This window comes from Haliotis rufescens, unplaced genomic scaffold, assembly GCF_023055435.1.
Source record: "Haliotis rufescens isolate VD_foot unplaced genomic scaffold, xgHalRufe1.0.p SCAF_35, whole genome shotgun sequence".
In the NCBI taxonomy this organism is placed as follows: domain Eukaryota; kingdom Metazoa; phylum Mollusca; class Gastropoda; order Lepetellida; family Haliotidae; genus Haliotis; species Haliotis rufescens.
The window spans coordinates 1,101,641-1,123,380 of NW_025964057.1; the positions used below are offsets into that span (position 1 = coordinate 1,101,641).

A 21,740-nucleotide genomic window follows, 5' to 3' on the forward strand; every position below is an offset into this window, starting at 1 on the left:
AACATCCATATGACATTGCTGAACACAACAGTCAAATCCAATTATTTCTCTGGACATCCAGGTCAACTGCATTTAAGGCTATTAGATGGACAGTATATTTTTTCTAATATCCTCACTTTCATACATGTGAAGTTTTATTATCTGGTCCAAACTGTTTGTCTTTTGTCTATTCAACATTTTTTCGTAAATGCTACCAAGTTAGTGGTTACTCGGGGTCAAATTCACCAACAGACAAAGCAAATTGGTTCATGAAAACCCTACCAACAAAACGGTTTCTATAATCATAGGAAATCTCTGCGAAAGATGGTCACCATTGTACAATATCATAAGCATCTATTATCATATTCACTTATCACCGACCCCGTGGTAGAATGTGCCCCCAGCACCCCATTGCTGGTCTTAAGAGGCGACCAAATTGGGCAACCCCTGAAGACACCAAGGTAGTTCAACTCTCTCTCCCCAATAGAAGCATTGCGTTGGGAGTCTCCGTTAAACTTTGATATAATAATGCATACGGTATACAATTACGTACTCCCTTCAGTAAGGACAGAAAGGACGTCTTGATTTAGAAGTTTTATTTTGCTTAAAACCTGAAGGAACATATGTATCTCTCATTTTTTCATTGGTAAGATGGAAATAGTTGCCTTGTGCCCGATTCAAGTGGCCAGTTTATAGTCTGTCACTGTAGTGTCCAGGATTGTCAAATCCACCGTTGACATTAACTGATGTGTTCCCCGTCTCGTTATCGGTGTTGATACCGTCTCCCATGTTACTATGAACCTTTCCATTGATGAAGTATCTTCCTGTCCGGTTTTCCTGGTTGGCAGGTCCCCAGCTGCTCCTTGGCGTGAAGGCTTTCCTCTGAAAATATAGTCATGAGTGTCAGGGCGTTAAGCGATTCATACATACAGGCAACAGAGAGCCTACACCTGTGATAGAATTTCATGATTTACACGTTCCACGTAATGGAATAAATCTACTATGGAAACTTCTGATTTGATTAGAACATTACAGTCTTTCACTTACAGGTCCGAGTCTGTAGACGTGGATTACCATAACGAGGAGTATAACAGCAAGAGGGGCGACAACCATGCACCAGCCAATGCCCTCAGCCCACGGGGGGTACCTGTAGTCTCCATAGTTGGCTGGGGTGTACTGAGTGGCAGACATGATCACGATGAACTGAAATGAATGCACACATCTAGAAATACGTCAGGCAACGCTTTCTATATATTTCCATGACATAGTCGTATCTTGCATTAACTGTCTGCCTAAAGGCATCTTTTTCTGTTTACAAAATGACACACTCATATTGAAATACAGACATCTACCATCTAATGAACTGTGTGTATCTGTTTCATGGCAATATGACCGCCTCCTTGGTCTAGTGGTGGAGCGTCCGCCCGGAGAGCGGAAGGTCCGCGGTTCGATCCCGGCCGCATCATACCAAAAGACGTTAAAAGATGGTCCTTGTTGTTACCCTGTCTGGCACTAACATAAAGGGGTTAAAACAAGGACCGGTCGGCTCGGAGTCAGTATACTGTTTCTAAGTGGGATATTCATGTTAAATTGCGGCATGGTATCTTAGTGAGCTAGCACTATAAATCGGCATCAGTCCGGACTAGTACAAGCAGTCACCCGTGAAGATTCCGGGGTAGAATAGGTCTTCAGCAACCCATACTTGCCGTAAAGGGCGACTTTGCTTGTCGTAAAAGGCGCTTAACGGGATCGGGTGGTCAGGCTCGCTGACTTGGTTGATACCTGTCATCGATCCCAATTGCGTTGATCGATGCTCATGATGTCAATCACTGGATTGTCTGGTCCAGACTCGATTATTTTACAGACCGCCGTCATATAGATGGAAAATTGCTGAGTGCAGCGTTAAACAACAAAAAATCAATCACTCAATCACCTCAAGTCAATAGTTGACTACTCATTCAATGACCTAGCTACAATCCGGGTCGGCCCTCATACTTTTCCCAAAGATACATTGTTCAGGATATCTGAAACTAATTATAATCAAAGCGACAAAACCCTTTCTAAAATCAAAAGAGTCGATTGTACTTCCGACTGAATCATCGTGTTTTTTACTTTCAGTGGGTGATGGTACTAGGTGTGAGGGGAAAAGATGAGGAGGTACTTAACGTTTGTCCAGGTGTATTCATATATGCATCTGTATTTCATTTGGACTGTGAATGACTAAATTTCCCTGCACTGATAAGACTGAGCCACAAATACATCACCCAAAGGTGGCGACGGAACCACCTACAAGTAGGCTGAGGGGAGTCAGGAACGCCCAAGTCACGACCCAGTAGGGGTTGGGTCGGTGGCCAAGCATCATCTTAATGTCCTCCATGAATTGCTTGACACCTGTACAACAATAAAATATCTTGCAGTAATATATAACGCGACCATTTCCATAATCATAAGCAATCCTTGTGCTAGCAGAGTCCATTGTCCGATTCCATCCATCAGAAGCAGGTGCTTGTGAATCACTATCAAATATCCGGCCCAGCGGTGGCACGCATCACATGCACATGCAAGGGCAAGGCAATTGTTCACCTGTACATATAATACAAGTTGAAATAACGAAATACATCGGACATTATTATCGTTACTGATGGAAATGTTTTCCACGTCTGCCACAAAACAGAAAGCCTCGACATAAAGGGAAAGTTGACTATTGTGAAGTTGAAATCATCCCTCTTGTCATACAGTCTTGAGAGATTTTGTCACTTTGAATCTTATGTACAGATCTTAATATGAAGCAGGTGAGGATTTCCGAGAGGCAGAATAAATCCCTTATACCCAGTTTCAAGGCAAAAAGCTGCACGCCTTTTCCGAGTCAATGAAAGTCCCGTGACATAGCACAAGCTTGCCTCCGCTCAATCGAACAGGTGTTTTCTATCAATTTTGAATGTCTTTTTATTCTTTTACAAAGTCATATTAAAACATGTTGGTAAGAGCACGATCGTTGTAGCATGATCACACGGGGTACATGGGATTTTATGCGTCCCCCGTTTGGTCTCATATCACTTTACTCCGGCCTCCAACGTCTCTGCTACAACTTATATAATTTTGATCCGAGCAGAAAATCCAATTCATATGCATACAAACAGACATCAACAAGAAAGAGAGCATACTTGGTGCTCGCGGTTGTGCCTACAGAATAATAAAGGATCCTGCCGATCAGGGGGAGAATAAACGTATTTTCTGAAGGGGGATTTACAGACGCTTCACAGTGAACAGTTCGTTCATATACAAAAACACTTTGATCAATGGGTTCCATCGACTTAGTTGGTTACCTGCAGATCTGCGTAACACGTTGGGAAGAAATGGAGTCGTGAAGTTGCATTATATCACTGCAATCGGTGTAACGCAAGCTCACCACGAAAATTTGTTACTTGGAATTAGGTTTTGTAAACCTTGGGCGTGTTGCAAGCCAAGAATTGCTTCGAGTAAGCAAATTAATCACTCACCAGGGGTCTGCAACATCACGACGTGCTAGCTCAGACTTCCAAAATGGCGGCGCGACAAGCGCTTGGTTGCCTTGCCCAAATGAAGTGAGTGAGTGAGTTGGTTTTACGCCGCTTTTAGCAATATTCAAGCAATATCACGGCGGGGGACACCGGAAAATGAGTTTCACACCTTGTCCAAAATGAAGAACGTAATAGAAGAAGATCGGTTACGAGCCGATGAGTTTATGACTATTGATGACTACTACATTGGGGATGCTGGTATGTTAGCTGCCTTTGCCCATTTCATAGTTGAGCCAGTCAAAAAGGTCTTGTTCTGCAGTCAAACTCCAATTTCAGTCACTATTTTGGATTGAGAACGATGCGACCTTGATGCAATTGCAAGCGGATGCAAGTTGTAAGGCGAATCGCTGTACATCGCTTGCATTTGATTGGCTGTTTGCAACGGACCAATTATTCCAAGTTGCTGTGAAACATTAATTGTTGTCGCGCAAGAAATATATTATAATCACAACTGCCGCCAGTTTATGTTGTGTAGTGTGATTGTTTCGTGACCTAGTTAAAACTAGTTCCACTATGGATTCCTTCCAAAACTGGTCATGATGACCTGGAGGATTGAGTCGAGTACCAGCGAGACAAGTCGAGTACCAACAAGGCGAGTCGAGTACCATCGAGACGAGTCGAGTACCACTAAGGTGAGGCGAGTACCACTAAGGTGAGGCGAGTACCACCGAGGCGAGTCCAGTACCACTAAGGTAAGTCCAGTACCACCAAGGCAAGGCGAGACAAGTTCCACCGAGGGGGAATACCAGTCGACTAAAAACAAGGTGAGTCGAGGACCAACAAATGGTCTGATCGAGGTAACGCCTATGGTGAATGTTCTGTTTCTCATAGATGAACAGTGCATTCCTTTATGTGCTTGAAGGTAAGGTGCCTACGATATATTTACAGCATCGATACATATTTCTATTATGTGTATTACATCATTATAATTATACATGTATACCGAAACACGCATATGTGATATACATCCAACTATCTATACATTCTGTCTATCGATTAGACATCTTATTTCAGAGAGTACATACCGTACACATACATGATACAGATGATCTCCGTCAGAGCCACCAGCATCAGGTTGTAGCTGGCGCAGTACCAGTCCATCAGTGTCAGCATATAAATACCACCCTGGGGAAAAAAACAATGAAAGCTACAGTAAACTACGGTTATAACGAACTCAAAGGGACCCCTTATTTTAGTTCGTTATAACAGTAGATCGTTATAAGCACATATACAACATAACTACATCAAATAGTCGGGACAAAAAAGTAAGTTCGCTATATCCGTCAGTTCGTTATAAGCGTGTTCGTTATAAACGTAGTTTACTATATAAATATGTTGATGAAAAAGCATTAACTGTACGTCTAATCTGTGCATGCATAGTCATCAGTTTTCAGTATCGAGTAATCAATCCTTGATCACTAAATAAAGAGATTCACTATTGTAAGTAATCAGACCATACTCTGGCTTTTACACATTTATATGTTGAGAGAAACAAAGATCAGTGGGAAAGTAGAAGGCGGTAATAGCGATCTATGCTCGTCTGACCAACCTTTGTAACTTGGGGCAACCCCAGTAGGAAGCCAATCAGACAGCAGGTGCCAGTGAAGGCCGTCTTGTGGGCTCTCAGGAAACGGGGGAAGATGTCAGTGATGCCACTTAACAGTGTTTGCATCATTACTAACTACACAAAAAAAGAAAGATATTTCTATGTCCACATTTAACATATATGGAATTATTTTATTTTGTCTGTGGTGTGGCAAGTAGCATGACATCTTTTTATTCTGGTTATGCTGATGTTTTTAATCACTTATTGATAGACAGTATGTCAGGCTAACATAAAGTGATTCACCCTATAATTTAGGCTGAAATGCGAACACTACTTCACAGTTTATGTCCAGTATGACAGCCTGTAATTGAATACAATTTAGAAATATTCAATATCAATGGGAATGCTGTCAAGGGAAAATGATATCAATTACACAGGATTCAACTTGTGCAGTGTTCCAACTCATAATGTATGACGGGGCACGAGCGGCCCAGTCGTCTGAGGCGCCGCGATTCGCTGTGCAGAGTTGCGACCCTTGGTTCGCCCCGATTATGTTTCTAGGTTTGTCAGCACCATATCCGTGCTGGTGGCTTTCACCGAAATGGTAAACGCTTGAGACCTGCATCACTTCGGGCTTTCCGCCCACATTAAGCTGACACGACGTGCAATAACTGGAATACTGTTAAAAAGGGCGTTAAACCCAACTCACTAATAATGTATGACCTGGAAACTATTAAGATACTATTAATTTAACTAATATCAGTGACTACTCTCTGTTTGACACTGGGTAATGTGATGTGTATCCCACCTGAGTGTCAAGGCCAAGGGTTAGCAGCATGAAGAAGAACAGTAAGGCCCACAGTGGTGACACCGGGAGCCTTGCGATGGCTTCTGGGTATGCTATGAAAGCTAGACCTGGACCTGAAACAAAATAAGAAAATACTTAACCATGTCGCATATTTTAATAAATACCCACTGTATCTGTAAAAGAACATATCCTTCATGGTTTGGAGATTATGACATCATGAAACGATTTCAAGGGTTGATGTCCTTAGAAAGTCGTAACCAAAACGCACCAAAGAACCATTCTCAAAATTATCACGTTATTTCTCATGCAAAGTACGAAAAATGCGAAGTGTATGGGTAAAAGGTGTAAGCATTCAAAAGCCAACCAAATAATCACTGTCTCTCCATAGCCCTGAGATTGACGCTTCAGCAACGGGAACGTCACATTGGCATGACTACGAGGACCATAGCAGCAAGGTTTGGATGTCACCAAAGTACGATTACCGCGATTTCAGCAGACGGGACCAGATGAACAGTCAGGGAAGACCGACACATTGCGAAGGCTCATCAGTGAGATCAAACACTTCCGGCTTCGAGAAGAGCATTTACCGTCTTGGCTCGACGAGGATTTATTAGCGCCGCTACTGTACGCTGCCAACTACTCACAAATTGATTACATGCCCGACGTTCTTATGTAGGCCTGGTTTGGTTTGACTACAGTTCCTGGTATCCATTCACCTTCCTTCGTCAGTGGTACTACATCACCTTGTTGAAGTGGTTTCAGCTCTTTACATTTCCTGTCATGATAATATTTCTGTTCATTCTTTCTGTTTGTGTTTCACGTGACTTCTGACATGCCTGTGATCGAATCCTGGTTTCAGGAGGCTTCGTTTAGTTGGAATAACTGTTTTTGTTCGACGACCCAACAATAGCTGTGTATGAGATCCAATGTCGGCTATGGGAGTATTTCGGAGATCCAATTCGCAACAATGCAAGATATGGATCCTGAACGTCGTCCTTTGCTGTCTTGAACAATCTTTTCACAGTTTTAGAGTTCCCTCTGCCAAGCCGCTGCTTTGAGGGGAGTGAGGAGACGATGTCTTGTGTTCAAATCCATATTCATTTGCAAAATCACGAAACTCATAATTTGCATACTGTGGTCCATTGTCTGTCATTACAGATTCTGGAATCCCATGCCTTGCTAAATGTTATTTCAGGATGTTGACTGTAGTAACAGCCTTCATGTCATGTAGTTTGAAGACCTTAAAATACGTTGAGTACTAATCAACCACAATGATGTAGTGTTCTCTTCCCAGTTCAAATACTAAATATATCTGATCCAACATCTTCCCCAGGTCTGTCAGGTATGTCATGCTGAATCAACAGCTCTCATTGTTGACGATTCCTGTAGCGACAACACACACCACAGCTTGATACTAAGTCTCTGATCTGTGCACTCATGCTTGCCCAATAGAGAACATCATGTGCACGCCGCAAACATTTTTCCACTCCCAAGTGACACTGATGAATGTTTCTCAACATTTTCTGTGCATTCTTGTAGGTACGATGATGCATTCACTTTTCAACAAGAGTCCATCTTGGAATGAAATCAATTCACGAGTATTCCAGTATGGCTTAATGTCTCAATCGACCTTGTTAGGAACATCAGGCCATCCATGAAGAACATACTCCTTTAGTTTTTGTAGAGAACTGTCATTTTCTGTTTCCAATCTCATTTCGGCCAGTTGATTTCTTGAAATTGATAAGTTCTCAACTGAATGTACCTCCAAATCCATTTTTTCAGTTTCCTCTAGGTGATCTCGGCTCAGGGTATCCGGGATGTACATACTGATCTAGGCCTGTATATGACTGTATAAGTCATACTTTTGTACTTTCAACATCAGGCGTTGAATCCGGGGTGGCGCTGCTGACAAGGGTTTCTTGAACAGGCATTCCAGGGGTCTGTGATCCGTTTCCACGACAACAGTTTTTCATATATGTACTGGTGGAATTGTGTTGCTCCGTAGACAATAGCTGCCATCTCCTTCTCAATTTGCACGTACTTCCGTTCCACAGGGTTGAGTGATCTGGAAGCATATGATACAGGCTGTTCATCTTGAGTGATACATGCTCCTACTCCATGTGATGAAGCATCCACTGAAAGCTTGATTGGAGAGCTGACATTGTAGTTTTTCAATACTGGTGAATTTGAGATCACTGTTTTCAGGTTGTCGTAACACTTCTGCTGTTTTTCGGTCCACTTTAAGGCAACATTCTTCTCCAAGAGATGTCTAAGAGGCCTGTTAATTGATAAGAGGTTTGGTATGAATTTTCCCAAATAATTGACCACTCCCATGAACCTTTGTAGATCTTGTTTATTCTCTTTGTTTAGCTTCAAGTTCATATCAGAACACTTTGTCAGCATTTTTTCCACTACTTTGTAATGTTCTTCCACTGTCTTTCCCCATATCAAAATGTCATGTCAATGTTCTATGAAAAATCTCTGGAGCACTGCTTATCCCAAGGGGTAATCTTTCAAATTTATACCTGCCGAAAGGTGTATCTAAGGTGCTGAGCCAGGTCTTTCTTCATCCAGTTCTATCTGGTAAAATCCAGATGCTGCGTCCAGCTTCGTGAATACCGTTGCTTCCTTCAGGTTAGCTGCAACTTCCTCTACAGCCTTCATAGGGAAATGTTCACGAAGCTTGATTCAAGCTGTGAAGATCAAGCCAGATCCTTACTTTCTTGTTTGTTTTTTCTAAAACAACAATTGGGCTGACCCACTTTGTTGGTTTTGTTACCCTTGTTATTATGTCGGCTTTCTCCATTCAGTTCAATTCATTCTTCACTTGATCCTGGAGGGCATATGGTATCTTCCGTGGTGGCTGAACTACTGGTGTTACAGACTCGTCCACGTTGATGTGATGTTTGATGCCCTTGATCTTCCCAAGACCTTTGAATGTAGACTCGAACTTGCTGAATATTTGTGATGCATCGGCTTTCTCTTCTTTTTCAACTGTGAACATCGGCTTAATCAAGTTCATTTCCATGCATGAAGAAAGTCCTAGTACTGGCTGTCCGTCTCTGTTGACGACGACAAACTCCACAGGAAACATCTTCTTCTTGTATTCGACAACAAGATGTGTTTTACCCATCGCGATCGGTTCCAGTTTTTGTCCAGAATATGACACAAGCTTTGCCTTTGATCTGGTAAGCATTCTTCCTCCAAGCGATTTGTAAAATTTCCACAAACTTCAACATCAATTTTCCAGTCTGTTTCTGTTTCTTTTCCATTTGTCAGTGCGTCTATGAAGAAAGTTCCTCTTTGCTTCCATCAGAATCTTCAGATTCATAGTCTGTTATGTCATTTTCCAGTATGTGAACTTTTCTCTTCCTTGTATCCTGTTGATTGAAACGACAAACACGTGCCAAGTGATTCGTCTTGCCGCAATTTCTACATGTTTCACCATATGCAGTACAATTTCCTTTTCTGTGTTTTCTTCCACAAAAATAACAGACCTTTACATTTCTGTTTCTTTCCCTCTTTTTATACCTGTCCTTGAATTTGTGTTTTCTTTCAGTTTATTTCTTTTTTGGTCATTTTGATGAGGATTTTGGTGCTTCTTTTTTCCTTGGATTCTCTTCGATTTTTCATGAATTTGTTTTTCTGTTCCTCCTGCTAACTCCTTCAACTGTGATGCACTTGCTTCTGCGGCCCTACAGATGTCTATCGCCTTGTCTAATGTTAAGTCCAAGTCACAAAACAATCTTGCCCTAACTTGATCACTGACAATTCCACAAACAATGCGATCTGTAATAAAAGAGTCAATCAAATTGCCATATTCACAAGTCTTTGCTTTATATCTGAGATCAGTAACATAATTGTCTGATTCATTGCGACCTTGATTTCTGGTGTTGAACAAATGTCTCTCATAGGCAACATTTCTTCTTTGGTTACAATAAGCTTCAAATTTCTCATATATTGGCTCTAATTTTGTTTCATCACCTGCATTTGTCCAACTGAAAGTGTTGTAAATCTCCAAAGCATCAGTTCCAAGCACATGAAGAAAAGTATTTGCCTGCACTGCTTCAGCCTTCTCAGCAGTACCACTTGCAACCAGGTAAATCCTAAATTTTTGCTAAAATCTTCTCCAGTTTTCTGCCAAATTGCCCTTCAAACATAGCCCAGGAGGTGGGCTAATTTTTTCCATTTCCAGTTTACTCCTGACACCATGTAAGACATCAATGACCAAGATGTAGGACATCAGTGACACTTTAATATGTCTGACTCAACAGTGCTTGAGTACAAGGGAGATAACTCCAGAGGATTTTAGATTCCAAATCAAGTTAACATGCACAACATGGACCCTAGTTAAGTCAACCTGCATAAGCATTCTATGACAGCCATTGCCAGATAGATGTCGCGTTTACAGACAGACATCAGACAGGCGTAGAAGCGGAGACCACAGGTGACCACGCCCATTGGAGACCACTACATTCATTTCCGTGTGTTGCTTGGACATCCCTAGTCATGTCAAGGGTCAAGGTCATCCTCGAGGTCATAGAATAGCATTATATATTACTTCATGTCTATGAACAGTCTATGGTTATTGTCACGGTAATTGCATCACTTATAAAAAACATCAGCAAACTAGTAAGGTGTTTTCATTACAGTTGGCTGATGAATAAAGTCCAGGAACACTGAAAGTTGGATGAGTCAAAGAAAAATCTGGCCATGATCATGTTCGGTAGTTCTCGATCAACCTGATAATAGTCATTTTAACTGCATATCCTCTCCTAAAATACTGCACAAATAGCTGGGGAAAAAACTGGTGTCGCTGAACCCGCACTTTCTGTCTCGTTTTATCGGTTTTATGGAACTAAAACATAATGCTTGGATGAATTGCACAACCCAGAACAACACAAGAAAGCCATGGGTCAGTTTAACAGTCACGATGAGGGTAAAGTCAGTCCATGTTGTCAGCAAAGCACTTTGTTTAGTGTCGACAAAATGGCTGACTAGTCCTCTAAGAGCACCAGAACGAGGCTACGAATTTGCAAATCACTATTGCGCGATGACGTCTTAGTCTTTAAAAAATATTTTAAAATATATTTACAAATTGTTTTGGCTGAATTAAGAGATTTTAATGGACGTTTATCCTTACCGAGAATAGTCGTTAAAGGCGTAGGATTTTCTGTTTTCAAATTGTTTTGCTACAAACATGTGTGTCCGAATTAAAACATTTGTCTAAATTTACACACCTTGGTCCACCACGTTCTGCACGTCCTGGTTGGTGGTGTGAGCCATGAAGCCCAGGATGGAGAAGATGGTGAAGCCTGCCAAAAGACTTCCCAAAAAGTTGACGAAAGAAACTATAATAGCATCACTGTAACAAGACATAACATTGATATCAAAAGCCGAAGAAACGAAACATGACTGACCGACGACCTGACGAAGAGACCACGAATAGTTCAAAAATATCTCCGCACATTTATAAGCTGTCCTTAACGGTCTGGCTGCACAAAGTGACCTGAGATGTCGATGTTATATATTCCTTACAAGAAGATTTTCTGGGAAAAGGCTAAGATATTTCAAGGAACAGCCCAACGAGAGAGTCGAACAAAGTGCCAGATAGCAAGGTTTGGCACCGTCACTGTAGTACTACTTTCAACGAGTGTACATCTATCCAGATATCGTCTAAACTTGACGGGAGGCGAGTTTCTCATACTTACTATTCACAGTTGTTCTTAAACTTGTTGAAACTGGACATGGTCAAAAGCCCACCGAATCCAGGACCCAGGGAGTAGAAAATCTGAGTAGCTGCATCTCCCCATACCTGCAAACCAAGATGAAAATAATGTGTATTAAAAAAAATCGCCACCTACACATCCTACCCTTTCCACATCCCACAAACATGTGTACCTTGTATACCTTACATCCAATCTGTGCAACTGCCCGTCTGGCCCCATGCATGCAATAGACCGTGACGTGTCTGGCCAAATGTAGACTTTAATGCACAGAAATGCCATCATCCATTATTATATTTTTTTTAAATGAGTAAACGATGATCTTCGCTGAACTATATCTACAAACAATATTGTAACCTACTTACAAGCATGGTTTGGGTTTTGTATTATTTACATACAGTGTACTGTTTTAATAGTTTCAAATCATGTTTGGTGCTTAGGTGAGAGTGAGTTGGAATTATGGCCGCTTTGAACAGTATTCCGGTTATATCACAGCGTGTCATCTTTATGTGGCAGTGAAGCCAGAAGCAGGTGACGTTTACCACTTGGAGGCAACAGCATCATGGTCAAGGGAGGTATCTGCCACGAGCATTGGTATGGTGCTGACAAACCTAGAAACATATTCGGGCGAAACGGAATTCGAAACACAATCAAAGGTTAATGTCGTGCCCAAAGGGACGCAACTCTGCACAGCGAATCGCAGCGTCTTAGAGGACTGGGCAAACCTTTCCCCCTATGACGTTTCTAATATGGTTTGGTGCATAAAAAGTTGTGTGGATAGATGGTTCTCCCCCAAGATGTCGTCGCTACACTAGGCGCATATATATAGGGGGCTGACAATAATTATGAGCATGGGTATATAAGATGAATTAGAACTTTTTTCTATTAAGAGAGTTAGAACAAATAAATTAAGTACATTATATTTGTGAGATTACACAATTCCTGTACTAAACTTCAACAACAAAATCAGCCAAAGAAAAGAAAAAGCGAAGTGACATTGATATAACAATCATTACATAAGGTGTTTACCTTGGCCTCTGTCAACTTAGGAAGCTGTGGTGTCATGTAAAATGAGATTCCCTTCTCGTGTCCTGGCAGCGTCACGCCCCGGATCAGCAGCACCAACATGATGACGTAGGGGAAGGTGGCGGTGAAATACACGACCTGGCAGGGAAGCATGAGTGAGTGAATGTTGTTTTATAGACACAAGTGGTAGAATAGACATTCCAGTTGGATGGCACGTTTAGATACGCATGTTCACATGTCGCTTTCCATCATGAATGGAAGTGTAATGACGTTTCGATCCGTGTTCCAGTAACATCCACATCAAATTTACAATTTTGATAAACCCATGTGCATGTGAATGGTGCTGAGATGTTATGGAAAGGCAAAATTACAAACTATTTATTCACAAACGCCAAGTAGAACTTTATGACAAGAAAGAAGCTTCTGAATGAATGTATCCCTCCAGGGATTGCGACTCAGATGCTTTGTGGTACAGTACCTTGCCGGATGATTTGATTCCTTTCTTCAGACAGACGAAGATGAGGAGCCAGGTCAGGAATAGGCACATGGTGTTCTTTAGACTGAACCCTCCCAAATCCTCAAACCCATCCGATTCGTGGAGACGAAGTACATAGCGCCAAAAATTCAATTTTATTAATAAATATTTTTTTCGTTTATGTTTCCATTAACCGGGAAAAAAATATGTTTCCCGTTTGGCTGATAATAGAATGGGCGGAGCTTGTCACTGATTTAGCACTGTTATCTGCAATTTTGTTTGTTAATCATTAAATAAGCCACCTGTTAAGTTATTATTGTTGATGTATATATTTATAAAAAGTAACTTCAATATGTATATGCGTTTATGGAGTTATAAACAGTTAAATACAGTTATGCACACTTTGCATTTGCGCGGGACCCGTGAAGGTCTGGGGTAGAATATCAAATGTTTTCACCTGGTTCAGTTTTTGTTTTCTCCTAAATAATGCTTACATGCCTTCATCTAAATAACAATGATCATAAGAAAGCTGTGCATTGTAAGATTCCGACCTGTACCATAAACATGTATTCATGAATCATTTGACCCGTGAAGATCCGGAGTCACCAACCCATGCTTGCCATAAAATGCGGCTATGGTTGTTGTAAGAGGCGACTAACGGGATAGGGTGGTCAGGCTCGCTGACTTGGTTTCTCCGTGTCATCGTATCCCAATTGAGTGGATCGATGCTCATGATGTCAATCACTGGAATGTCTGGTCCAGACTCAATTATTTACAGACCTTCGTCATATAGCTGGGATATTGCTGAGTGCGGCGTTAAACAACAAACAAACAAACCAAGGATATGCGCGGATTTACACAGTTTACATTTATACCTCCATAAACACAAAATATGTTGCAATTCAGTTATTAACATTATTATAATATTGTGATTATCTACTCACGAACTTTTGCATTAGAACACTTGAAGATGAAATTATTGTTTTTGCATATATGTGTCAGAGATAAAATGTATGTAGAATTCGGATGGACAGATAGGCCTGAACTTAATTTGTTCTCACGCCAAATACCCGGGTTCGATTCCCGACATGGGTACAATGTGTGAAGCCCATTTCATGTGTCCCCCGCCGTGATATTGCTGGAATATTGCTAAAAGCGGCGTAAAACCATACTCACTCACTCACTCAAATTTGTTCCGACAGTAACGTAATCTCTTCATACTCCCAGTACTCTTCACTGGCTGTTGTGTACTTGATGAGGCAGCTCTTGGTGATGTCGTCCTGGATCATGGTGGAGTTGAGGTCATCGGTGCTGTTGAAAGTGGAGTTGTAGACGTCGGAGATGTTGCTGAGGAGGCCGTCTACACATGGCTGATTGTACAACTCTCCTGCAGAAGTAGGAAGAATAATGATAACCTTTGAGGAGAGGGCAGTTCACCATTATTAGCCCTGGGCGACAAGGCAGTTGAAAATGGGAGTGCTTATTGAAACCATAAACAGCTAGTTACATTTGTTTCCAGAGATAGACTGGCAGTGATGAAAATGTTTTCTCTTTGATAATAGCTACTGGGCAATTATCTGCCTCTTCTACGGTTTTATTTTCTGAAAAACAATATGTAAAATAAACAAGAATAATCGATTCTATAGACAAAAGTACATTGTCCCCGAAAATGCTTCAAAGATTGCTACACATGCATTATACTGGACACCAATCCGCCAAGTTTGTTTGATGCAGCTAATAATGTATTTTATATCTACTATAGTAATTAAAGATTTGACAAGCTCTTGCACATCCTTACCAAAATGGCGGAAGGTGTCCGGTATACTGCCTTCTTACCCCAAAAATAAATTGTTAGCCAAAAACATACATTGTTGCAAGTTGTTTTTCGTAAAACGTATATAGGCTCATAGTTCCATTGCAGAAATATCTGGCTTTGCAGATGTAGCTGGAAAAAAGCTTGACTCCAAAACAAATCCCAGGCCCCTTACTAAACAATGTCATTGTTTTGTTATCCTCGGTCATGGATGACAAAGCTGGATAGGACTCAGTCCTGCAGGAGTTGGTGTTCCAGGAATTGCCACACGACCCCCAGGGAATTGAGTAATCTAGGTTGACGAAGCTGACAAACATGTAGTACACGGCGTACATGATGACGACGTTGAAGTAGATGGACACCATGAAGCTGGTGATCACCATGGCAAACCCAATACCTGAAACAGTTATTGTTATCAGAGGATAACTGACAACTATTATATATGGACGTGTTCCTAATTACTTCATCAGTAGAGGATTAATATCGACAATCAAATATATAAGGAAGACTTATCAGATTGACGAGGTAGACTTTCGATTCTGATTGGTCAGTTTCAATGCACAATAGCATGTCCTCCACAATACAGTACCAGTTTCATCCAAACAATTGTGTTTAGTCGTACACATTACCTTTAGAAGCGCATGCATATGGATATTTAGCATAGATGCTTTGTAAATGATAAATTTAAATGTACACTCCAGGTATTACCATGAAATGCTGGAGAGACTTTCCACACAGTGATCGATCCCTCAGAAGCGAACTGACCCAGGGCCAGCTCCATGAAGAACATCGGCAGTCCTACCACCACCAGCATTATAAGGTAGGGGATGACGAACGTGGCTGTCAACCAAATGGAGAAACAGTAACACACTCTTGTTGCTGTGAAACATCAGGCAACATTTATGCTGTAATACCTTCTTAGTTAAACGGGATCGTTTCACTTTTGTAGACTAGATTTGACACCTGAATTATGATTTCTATTGCCATGCCATTATTGTAAAATTAAAAAGAAAAATTACAGTAGTTGCCAGTTTGTCATAATTTCTATGACAAACTTTAGCGATTGTATTCGAACATCCAGACAGGTGACGGATACACTATGTAGAAGACGTCATATCACGAGGTCCTGTATCAAGTACAATCTCAGCGATTTCAAAGTCCAAGTCGCTGCATCAACCGGCACCACTTGTGTAAAGCCGGCCAGCACCACTTGTGTGAAGGCGGCCAGCACCTTGAGTGACTGATGCCGACAGAGCTATTGTTGTTAAGGTATAAAGTGATATCCTGTGACATGAATTGATGCACGATCCAAACTGTATGCGTTCAGTTACAATTTACTTGAACACACATGAACGATGTATGAGTGAGTGGCGTATGAACACATACCTCCCCCATTCTTGTAGCAGAGGTAGGGAAACCTCCAGACTGTTCCAAGGCTGACAGAGTAGCCGATACAAGACAGCAGGAACTGGACCTTGTTTCCCCAGGATTCTCTCTCTACAACCTGATGAGTAAATACATACATGTATGTCAGTTGCATTGGAGCATTTGCAAAGGGGTACACACAGTGCAATCAGGTACAGGAAAGGGGGAAACATGGATTGATGTTGCATTTATCTTGTTTGTTTGTTTGTTTGTTGTTTAACGCCGCACTCAGCAATATTCCAGTTATATGACGGCGGTCTGTAAATAAGCGATTTTGGACAATCCAGTGATTGACATCATGAGCATCGATCCACACAATTGGGATAAGATGACATGCATCAACCAAGACATTTCTCGAACCGAAAGCTACATAAGCTTTATGTATTGCATGAGAAAGAATCAGTAAGTTTGGAATTTTTATAAATTGCGATATCATAAAATACAAATACCTCTGATTATAACCCCAGCGATGTCTCGTAGTATTGCACTGTTATATGGCAGTACATTTATTGTTTAACAGTGATTGTAGCTGTGTTGTATTGTTTCTGTTGGGATTCGGAGGATGCACAATTTATTGTGTTTGGACAGTGATCAGTAGTCAGGAATCTTCTATATTTAGATGCGAGCGGGGTGTGTAAACTTCCGGTCCGATATACCGCGGACGGTGACAGTAAGTCATGTTCTTTTATGTTGCAGAACCGATGGACTGGTGAGGGCATTGTGTAGAACTTTCCAGTTGGGCTATATATAGAAGGAGACAAGAGCGTGTTATGCATCTCATCACATCGGAACAAGCTTTCATGTGAGGATCGCTCTTCATCACTGATTCCTGCCAATCCCATCTCGGAAGCTTGACCAATGTCGCCGCTGGGTAAAGATATCTTTTTATCACAGACTTGTGCTGTCATCACTGTATTTGTGTATTCGCTACTGCCAACTACCATCATATCATACACTGCCATTGAATTTGGTACTAACACTATAGATTACTGCCATTGTAATTGCTGCGTAGTAATTTGCATTGATTTGTAAACTTAGTGAATTTTGTAATACATTTGTTTGTATGCCACTTGTTGGATGTTTGTTGGTTTCAAAGTAAGTTCTTTTACCCATAGATTTCTGGGCCAACATTATTGTTTCACTTGGGGAATCGACACGTAACAGTACGCAGTAATCTTTTGGGGTGGTGTTCCCTCCAACTGACGTCTCCTCAACTAGCACAATTACTACTGTCAACGCGCATGTTGAGGGGGAATTAGCTCTTCGGGGAATAAAGGACAAAATCGACATCACTGTTCCGGAACGCTTTATGCACAACATGTAAACAATAAATGTCATACTATAAATAAAAGTAATTAACGGGAAGTGATAAAGTATCCCAGGTTGGCTGTCAGTCAATATACAATGAAATGTTGTTGAGGATTAACAACGGGGATTAGCGAAAGAGCCAAATTCACATTACCTGGGTTTACCCAATATAGAAAAGACATAAATACTCATGCCTGGTAACAAGGGAGGAGGACTTATCACCCTTGTCCCCGACCCCTGACCGCTGTAACTCCAAAAATATCGAAACAAATGTACGTAACCTTGACACCCACGTAATCTCCTTTAAACTGCGAACATAGAAATCATATGAATACAAAAACTTTAATGAATGCTAAAACTCACCATAGATATGTGTGCCTTACTCCCATGCGGGCTCTATGGATGTAATGTCTGGGGACTATTAACCCTCAAAGAATACGATATGCTGGAAGTTATTCAACGTTATTTCAGTAGAAAAATACAGGGCCTTCCAAAATGTACATCAGGTGTTTTAAATATATTTATTTCACAGCTTGTGAACTGGATTGGTAAACAAGCAAAAACTTATTTGAATACCGCTCCAGATTTAGAATACAACATAATATGACAAAAGTACAGTCAAGGAATACAATTGTATACATGTTCTTATTATAGAAACTACGTTGAAACTACGTTGTCGGCGCTGTCAGGTCTCATTTTTAGTAGTAATAGTGTACCGCAATATACGGCAAGGAATAGTATTATAAATTTAAGATGCTATGTAAAATCACAAAACCTATTGGATAGCTGAATGTAGTCTTGTACTGATTTAAGAATTTCTAAGTTTATTTTTGACGTCCTTTCAGGATTACCTAATAGAATTGAATTTAGATCATATCCCTTAACATAATAGTACATATTCTGTCTTAAATCATTGTAATTTGGGCAAAGAAAGTGAAGTGCATCTTCAGTGTGATAGCCACAACTACATGCGGGATTATCTGATAAATATCGTGCGACCCGGTCTGCATTAAGATCACTGCATCCAAGTCGAAGGCGGGCGTGCACAATTTGACAAAATCTGGACCCGTAGTTTAGATCAAAACTTATCATTTTTTTTAAGTCCTCTTTATATGTTTTTTGAAAGTACTCAATGTATCTGCATCTATATATTCGTCTGATAGCGAATTCCAAATTTGGACAGTATCAGGAATAAAAGATTTAGCATAATTTACCGTTTTACAGTTAACAGTTTGCAAATTAGAACTATTTCTCAAATTGAACCTACTCGTTTCTGAGACTTTTTGAGGAATAAGATCAGAAAGATAAGCCGGTACTAAATTATTTACCATTTTATAAAAAGTACTTAGTTTCGACATGTATCGTCGTTCTTCTAGTGATGTTAGGTTAGTTTCCTTATATAGTTTACTGTGACTGGTGCCACGGACGGCTCCGCAAATAGTTCTTAGTGCATCTAGGTTTAATTTTTCAAGCAGTGATGCTTGCTCCTTTGTACAATTATCCCAAATGTGACAACTGTAATCAAAGATTGGCAAGATAAAGGATTTATACATTGTTTCTAAGGTCTTTCTACTAAGGCGGTATTTAAAGCTTCTAAGACAATTAATCATTGGACTAACCTTCTTAAGTATACTATCAGTATGATAGTCCCAAAGGCAATCATGTTGAAGTATTAAACCTAAATGTTTATGGGAGTTAACTTCCTCGATTATAGTATCATTAAGTTTCAAACTTGGTTTAGGAGTAGGACGTATTTTACGTGAGAACTGGACAGATATGGGTTTGCTAGGGTTGAAGTTAACCTGCCACATTTCAGCCCATATAGAAATGTTGGCTAAGTCAGTGTTTAAACAATTAGCTGCTGTATCGGGATCGTCTACAACTACATAAAGACGATATCATCTGCAAACAGTCTAATATTACTTCCAATTTCATCGACAATATCATTTATATAGATAATAAATAAAAGTGGTCCTAATACTGACCCCTGAGGGACACCAGCCATAACAGGTCTTAAGTCTGAACTATAACCATTTATAACTACTTTTTGGGATCTATTTTCTAAGTAACTTGGGAACCATTGTAAAAGTCAGGTACTGTTGCTGTGGACAACATGGGCTTGATATCTCTCCAATCCTTTATTGACAAACAGTCACTGTTACTACTTGGAAAACTAAGCCGTTCCAGTTACAGCTATGTTTTTAACAAGGTATTCATTACTCGCCTTGGGCAATTTAGATATGAAATAGCGTTGGATAACTTCAGAAAACGATGTGCTTTGTCACCTGTATATAACATGCTTAGACTTGTCAAAAAATACAATCTCTATGCAGAAATAGAAGATTATCTTATTAAATGTAGCTTCCCAAGTAAAAAGGCATGGTCTGATATTGTTAAGGAAAGGATTATTTTTGCAGACCAGGAAGCTGTATGCTCTAAGCTGCTATCTAGACTTAACTTAAATAGATATGTTTCGCTACGTAATGATAAAGAACACAGACTCTGGCTGCTTGCACTTGAACGTCCTGAACAGTTCCCAAACCTGTCTCATCTTGTACGGCTGGGATGCCTAAATATAGAATCTAGGGAATGTCGATGTAGAATTGTAGCTCATGATATTATTAAGCATGTCTTCTTGTATTGTACATTGAATATGAACGACAGAAATGAACTATTTGAAATCATTTGTGATGTGATAGATGTCTCTACATTTGCAAGACTATGTAGTGAGGACGATGATAGAGAGAGAGAGAGAGAGAGAGAGAGAGAGAGAGAGAGAGAGAGAGAGAGAGATTCTTTATTTCCTCCAGATGCGATTCCGAAGATTACAATGAATATATATTCAATTACACGCAGTTAACACAATAAAAAAAGGCATAACATATTTACAATTACACACAGTTTATCAAATTCAGATACCTAAATGATGACAGATTTTCACTAGAAGATATATATCAAAAGATGCCTTAGTTTGTACAGATACGAGGAGAACTGAAGTATAATAGTTTCCCAGGTGTGTTGATCCAGATTGTGAGTAAATTTTGTTTCAGCCCCAAATAAGACTGATAACATATCTGTTTCATCTTGCATTTCAAAATCAACATATTTTTGAACGTCAAGTACGTCAATGAGAGAAGAGAAAAACGCATTTCTTTCTGATATCAGCGCTTCACAATGTAAAATAACGTGGCTGTCATAGTCAAAAGCATGCCTATTACAGAGCATGCACTCTTTCGAAGGTTTACTACGTGATGAGACTTTCACACAGAGTTGTAAAGCAGGTCGATATTCCGGGTACAGAAAAGCTAATTGCCAAAGTACATGGTATGTTAATTTCGTATGAATTCTCTTATAACGGGACATGCTTGCGTTATTTGATACATTTGTGAGCCATGATTGTTCTTCGTATTTGCATATAGTTTCGTTAACACGATTTCTCCATTTCAATTTTGGAGGGAAAGTACCGTACTGAGTATATGCACGAAGGTAGGGACTCAGATTGTATTTATCAAGTGTTGATTTAAGATCTCCACAGATTGTCTTTGAATTGACAGGGCTTGTAATGGACGCGCAAAAAATATCTTTTGCAATGTTATTACAGTTCAGATTGCATAAACGACCAAGAAATAAAAGTTTGCATTTATCAATATATGCAGTAATTGTCCAAAGTCCAAGGTTCGAAATAGTAGATTCTGAGGGAGATCTTTTATCAAGACCCTGTACAATGCGTGCAAAATATCTTTGCGTGCCTTCCAACAGAGCGGCATGTTGACCCTCGATGTCATAGAGTAATTCACATCCATAAAGGCTGGTTGTGAGTATCATTCTGAGCCATATTTTCACGCTTGAAATTGGATGAAGATCATAACTATTTAATCCTAAAGATCTTAGGGAGTTAATATTTTGTCTTGCTTTCTGACAGTACTTTTCAATTCTTGTTTTACAGGACAGGTTGTATGTTAGAAGTATTCCACCATACACCGTAGAGTCAGTTGTAGTGATGTGTATATTACCAAGTTTACAATGACAGTTATATCCCTTGCGTTTTGCTTTGGTGAACACAATTATTGCACT

General features: G+C 40.2%; 1 protein-coding gene across 4 annotated transcripts in view; it reads right to left on the minus strand.

Annotated features, from left to right (window-relative positions):
• Positions 1–560: 560 nt before the first annotated feature.
• Positions 561–21,740, minus strand: part of LOC124134382 (sodium- and chloride-dependent glycine transporter 2-like) — a 41,491-nt gene continuing 20,311 nt past the window's right edge. The window contains exons 2-15 of one of the 4 annotated variants that reach the window (XM_046499159.2): positions 16,320–16,437; positions 15,642–15,773; positions 15,109–15,330; positions 14,342–14,507; positions 13,124–13,262; positions 12,649–12,783; positions 11,605–11,708; positions 11,134–11,258; positions 5,894–6,006; positions 5,089–5,220; positions 4,565–4,664; positions 2,270–2,370; positions 1,027–1,182; positions 561–861 (exon numbers count right to left, since the gene is read on the minus strand). In XM_046499159.2, coding sequence (XP_046355115.2) covers positions 670–861; positions 1,027–1,182; positions 2,270–2,370; positions 4,565–4,664; positions 5,089–5,220; positions 5,894–6,006; positions 11,134–11,258; positions 11,605–11,708; positions 12,649–12,783; positions 13,124–13,262; positions 14,342–14,507; positions 15,109–15,330; positions 15,642–15,773; positions 16,320–16,437 — 1,935 coding nt within the window. In that variant the 3' untranslated portion in view covers positions 561–669. Of the gene's footprint in view, positions 862–1,026; positions 1,183–2,243; positions 2,371–4,564; positions 4,665–5,088; positions 5,221–5,893; positions 6,007–11,133; positions 11,259–11,604; positions 11,709–12,648; positions 12,784–13,123; positions 13,263–14,341; positions 14,508–15,108; positions 15,331–15,641; positions 15,774–16,319; positions 16,438–21,740 lie in introns of those variants that run through there. The other 3 variants (XR_006861086.2, XR_006861087.2, XM_046499160.2) reach the window with 3 other exon arrangements.